Here is a 5591-nt window from a genome sequence, read left to right as displayed (position 1 = left end):
CTTGTTTGCTAACTGCAACGGAAGAACACCTTGTTTTGCTGCTGCAATTGCCTACCCTCCCTCAGGTGCACTTGGCTAGCTCCAACACCCTGGCTTTGGACTAGGGGGCACTGGAAGAGCCCTTTTGCCATCACACCACCTGTTCCTCTACTTGTTTCCTAATCCCTGGGCGCTTTCCTCCACCCTGCTTTTCCTCGCGCAAGTGAAAGGCAGCCAGCTTGACAGTGTGGAAGGAGGGATTTCGCCAGCTGCGGCTGCAGTGCCCAGGCTTGGTGGCCGCGTCGGGTTGGGGCAGCCGGGCAAAATGTCTCCGAGAGGGGTAGAGTGTAGGGGGAAGGGAGTGCTGGTAGACCTCGACGGCCGCTCTCCACCATACTGTGGCGGGGTCTGGAGGTTTGGGAATACAGGGACCTTAAGGGAGCCACCCGACAGGCGTTGGGGGTGGGGGCTTCCGTAGCATTTGGGGAGGCGGCTGCGCAACGGGTGCTGAAAGGACAGCTCCTACCTGACCAACGGCACCCAAAAGGCACCTCTGCATGGAAAGTCTCCCCCTGAAACCCCTAGCCCACCTCGAGTGGGACCGTCTTTCAGGTGAGGTGCACGAAAGGCTTTCCCGAAGTGGCAGCTCGGAAAGATGCACGTCCGGCTGCGCCAAGCTGGTTTCCCCGCCTTTTTCCCACTTCGGCGTCAGCCTGGGCCCTGGGAACTGCAGCCTGTGTCTCCAGCCGCGCTTCCTCCTGCTTCCAGAGGAGCAGGACAGTGCAGCCAGGCTTCGCAAACCCCTCTTCTGGGGCCCCCAGCGGGAGCAGGAAGGAAAGCCGCTGAGATGCGCCCTGAGTGTCGCACGGCTTGGAGAAGTGGGTTGCTGGGTTGCATAAGGTGGAAGGAACTTGCTAGTTTGCAAAAGACAGCTCTTGGCGGGAGCCGGAACCCAGAGCCCGCCGACTCGCGCACCCCTCCTCATTTACTGCCTTCGACGCGCGCCTCCCCGACTACGCCCCCACCCCCTCGGCGCGCAGCCGTCTCCGCGCACTACCCCCCCCCCTCCACACACCCCCCTCCTCACTCCCTCCAGAGGAGGTGAGTTTAAACCCCGCCCACGTGACCCCAGCTGGGCCAATGAACGGCGGCGGGAGGTGAAATCCGGTTCTAACCGGTCCGGGGCTCCCAGCGCTATAAAAACTTTATAAACCCCCCGGAGCCCGAGCAGTGTGAAGAAGAAGAGGCAAGAACGACCCCCGGACCGACCAAAGCCCGCGCGCCGCTGCATCCCGCGTCCAGCACCTACGTCCCGCCGCCGTCGCCGCCGCCACCATGCCCAAGAGAAAGGTACGTGGCGCGAGGGCCCCAGGCGCCGGGCCGCCACTGCCGCCACCATCGCCGCCGCCGCCGCCTCCCTGGTGCAGGGAGCGAGAATCAGCGCCGAGCAGGAGCCAGCGCAGCCTCCCCGCGCGGGGGCTCGAGGCGGTGTCGGGCAGCTCGGGGCTAACCCTGAGCGGCTTGGCTGCCCGCGGGCGCCAGAGGCCATATTGGAGGAGCGGCGGCCGCGGCGGGAGGAGCCATGTTGGCGGCTGTTTATCCCGCTCTCCTCGGGCTCGCCGCCCCCGCCCCGTGCCCCCTCCCCCATCGCCAGGGCCCCTTCCCTCCCCTCCCTGCGGGCGGGCAATTCAAACCCGAAAGGGCGGGAAGGCGGCGCTCGGGGTTGGCGGGCGGGGGAAAGCGCTGCCGCCAAAAAACCGCCGCCGTGAGGGGGCGGGGCTTGTGCAGTATGGCCCCGCCCCCTCGCCCACGTTCCCGGCGCACGAGACGCGCGCTGCCGCCGCCCACGAGTTCTCGAGCTGCGCGCGCCTCCCTCTCCCGCCCTCGACGGCTGCCATAGCAACGGCGCTGGGCTCCGCCTCCGGAGGGGGTTTGTTTGCGCCATCTGCAGCTGTTGCTCCTGCCTGGCGCGGTGGTGCGGGCTCGGCTGCCCTTCCCGGCTGCGCCCCGGCTCAGCCCTCGCTTCTCGGGTCGGCGAGCCGGGGCTCCTGCGCGCGCTTCGTTCTTATACGAACGTCGGGCTCACTCATTTGTTTATGTCCTAGAAAAGTTGTGTGGACAACTGCTTTAATTTTCATTGTTAGCACTCTAAAGTTTAGGAAGTGACTAGGAACCACCTCAAAAGCTGCAGTTTTTTGTTCTTGTTTCTTATAGGCTGAAGGGGATGCTAAGGGAGATAAAGCCAAGGTGAAGGACGAAGTAAGTTATTATCTCTTCAAGGGTCAAAGCCTTGGACTAGCAGAGGCTACTGGACTCGGTGATTAACCGTAACCTGTGTCCTGAATTTACACTTCTATAATCTAGAGCAAATTGATACCAAACTTTCAAAGCGACTTACCTGTCCTATTTCTAACTTTCTCGTTGTCTTTAATAGCCACAGAGAAGATCCGCGAGGTTGTCTGCTGTAAGTGTATGCTTTTGAATTTTCGTATTTGTCCCTGAAACTAAAAAACATCAAAAAATAATTCCCTTTGCTTCCCATGAATCATGGTTAGTGCCTGGTTTTGAATCATTGCCTCTACTTGGGACTCTTGCTCCTTTGGGTTTTGCTGGCTCTGAAATTCTGATGCCTGTAGCCAAAGTGGGACATTTGAGTGGGCTTCTGGAGATCCAACATTCTAGAAGAAAGCCAACCACCAAAACTTTGAGGAGGAGGAAAAACTTCTCTACCCTTGGTACTTTTGGTTGGTTGTGGGTGGTTTTCTTCAGTCCATTGTGCTGATGTTCACTTTTTCCTCTCTTCCTGCCAAAAAAAGAAACCTGCTCCTCCAAAGCCAGAGCCCAAGCCTAAAAAGGCCCCTGCAAAGGTAAGTGCTAACATTGGAACTGATCATATTCACAGAATGAGGACTGTCCTTAGTGCCTTAACTTAATTAACATAATGGTGCCTCCATTAATGGAGATTATAAACTGTGTGGATAGCTTGCCTCGTCCCTGTCATTCATAACGTTGGTTTCCTGATCAAGAATTCTGTCGTTAGTTTGTAGGAAAATCTGCATTTAAATATTAAATATCCCAGGGTTTAAACTGATTTATTTTTCTGTTACTTAGGAAATTTTAAGTACTAAAGATTATAGCAAATTACAGATAATTTAGCCTAGTTTTGATCAGTTGTTCTTGTCAAATGGGTGAGGGTTTGTGTTTTATCTTGAGTAAACAATCCTACCTTGTGCAGAACTTTGCAGACCATACCTTGGTAATATGAAATGGGGAGAAACAGTTCTATTTTTTCCCCTTTTTCAGAAGGGAGAGAAGGTACCCAAAGGGAAAAAGGGAAAAGCTGATGCTGGCAAGGAGGGGAATAACCCTGCAGAAAATGGAGATGCCAAAACAGACCAGGTATAACTGCTGTTTCACCCTTTGTTAGATTTGCTCATTCAGTTAGTTGCTGATATCAAAAATTTAATTGCCCTTTTGTTGTATCACTCCAAATGTACCATTTGGTCCAGAGTCTGCTTGTAGCTTTCCTGTTAACTTAAATCCTGAATTCTTGAAATCTCTACTGTCAGCTGAAGGGCATTGTGTTTTATACTACATGAAGTTTTCAAGCTAGGAGTAACCTCAGGTCTTCTGGTGTTCTTCCTACCTCAATTTTACAATGAGGCCCAGAGGAGAGGTGACTTAGCAAAGTTACCTAGTAAGTCATTCTCAGAAGAAATACTGAGTCTCAGTACCTGAAAACTGAACTTTGGCCTGGGAGCAAAGTGATGCTGTAGGTGGAATGTGAACAAAGATAGTTTTGAAATCTACGCATTGCATTAATTTGTCTGTTTTCTTTTAGGCACAGAAAGCTGAAGGTGCTGGAGATGCCAAGTGAAGTGTGTGCATTTTTGATAACTGTGTACTTCTGGTGACTGTACAGTTTGAAATACTATTTTTTATCAAGTTTTATAAAAATGCAGAATTTTGTTTTACTTTTTTTTTTTTTTTAAAGCTATGTTGTTAGCACACAGAACACTTCATTGTTGTTTTTGGGGGAAGGGGGGCATATGTCACTAATAGAATGTCTCCAAAGCTGGATTGATGTGGAGAAAACACCTTTCCCTTCTAGTTTTGAGAGACTTCCTCTTGGCTCCCAGGAGGAGGGATTCCCTGACTTTGACACACATGGCCACCTTGGCACAAAAGCCTTGTGGTATGGAAAAACAAATTTGTTTTTATGTCCTCTTCTCCCTTTCCATCTTTCAGCATAGACTTAACTCCCTTAAGCCCAGACATCTGTTGGGACCTGACCCCTAGTCATTGGTTACCAGTGTGTCAGGCAATCTGGACTTTCCAGTGATGCCACTGAGATGGCACCTGTCAAAAGAGCAGTGGTTCCATTTCTAGATTGTGGATCTTCAGATAAATTCTGCCATTTTCATTTCACTTCCTGAAAGTCAGGGTCGGCTTGTGAAAAGTTGTTAAACAACATGCTAAATGTGAAATGTCAACCCTCACTCTAAACTTTCCCTGTTCAGAGCATCAGATGAAGACTTCATTGGGTTTTATAGTGGCTTTCTGATTTTTGGTAGTCCATTGAAGAAGGGAGTTTGAAAGTTGTTGTATACTGTTAACGATTGTCTGCCCATGTCCTGCCTGAAATACCATGATTGTTTATGGAAAGTATCTTTAATAAAGCTGGATACAGTTTGGCTTGGAATGCTGCCTCTGATCTTTTCCCACAAGTGGGGTAACCTGGTTTATCCAAGTCTCTTGGAACAGGGTACGTTCTGCTTTGAGGTACTCCATGTACAGTCTAATGATGATTTTTCACTGATTTATAGTCAGTTTCCAAAACACAGTGCTAGGTGCAGTTAGGAAGGATTCCAGGAGTAGACTTAGCTGATGGTGAAAGGCTGGGAGTATGGAGTGATTCTGTACTTGGTTATGCAGCATTCCCTGCAGTGTTTGTTTTTTGCATGACTCCGAATACATGAAGTGTAAAATGCAGATTTTTGGTAGATCTGAGGTTTTGGCTGGGTAGCTGACAGGAGCCTCTCTACTTCTATCTGCATTTGCAATCTCTATAAAATTAGCAACTTAATAGACTAATGTCAGAGAGTGTCCCTGTGCATGTGTACAGAATTGTCCATTTGTAAGGTAGATGACACTTTGCTCCTAAGTAGACCTGCAAACAAAGACAGAATGGGGTCTTTCCTGATTACTTTAGTTTGGAGATGCGGAGAACCCCATGTTTCTCTAAGTGAAATGGCAAGAAGCTATTTGTTAGAATATGGAACTGGTAACAAATTCATGTTTCACCTTGAATTTGCTTTCACAGACCTCCTGGCTGTATTGTTGGACAGGAATAAAGTAAATTGGAGACTATAATTGCTTTGTCCATTCTCTTAATCAAAAAAGTATCGCTGTTAAGTTCTTGAGGTTTTTTGTGTATTATCTCTCAAGTGTTGAGATGTTTGTGTAATATATGTATCACACTCATGGATGAGGAATCAGGCACAGGTGAAACTTGTTGGAGGTTATGTGTACATCTAATGAGCAGCAGAGTCAGGATTCAGACCCTCAACTAGACAAAAGTCATTTCTGACTTTTATTCAGGATAAAATACC

At 49.8% G+C, this 5591-nt stretch overlaps 1 protein-coding gene across 1 annotated transcript; it reads left to right on the top strand.

Moving 5' to 3' along the window:
• The first annotated feature begins 1056 nt into the window (after positions 1-1056).
• HMGN2 (high mobility group nucleosomal binding domain 2) lies at positions 1057-4681 on the top strand. The gene is made up of 6 exons (XM_054499143.2): positions 1057-1329; positions 2194-2238; positions 2414-2443; positions 2796-2846; positions 3283-3378; positions 3821-4681. Exons 1-6 carry the CDS (start codon positions 1315-1317, stop codon positions 3854-3856), a joined length of 273 nt encoding a protein of 90 aa, XP_054355118.1. The 5' UTR covers positions 1057-1314; the 3' UTR covers positions 3857-4681.
• Positions 4682-5591: the final 910 nt, after the last annotated feature.

The sequence above is a fragment of the Pongo pygmaeus genome, chromosome 1 (assembly GCF_028885625.2).
Source record: "Pongo pygmaeus isolate AG05252 chromosome 1, NHGRI_mPonPyg2-v2.0_pri, whole genome shotgun sequence".
Lineage (NCBI taxonomy): Eukaryota > Metazoa > Chordata > Mammalia > Primates > Hominidae > Pongo > Pongo pygmaeus.
The sequence above is the reverse complement of the archived record's forward strand: the minus strand, read 5'-3'. Positions and strand labels throughout refer to the sequence as shown.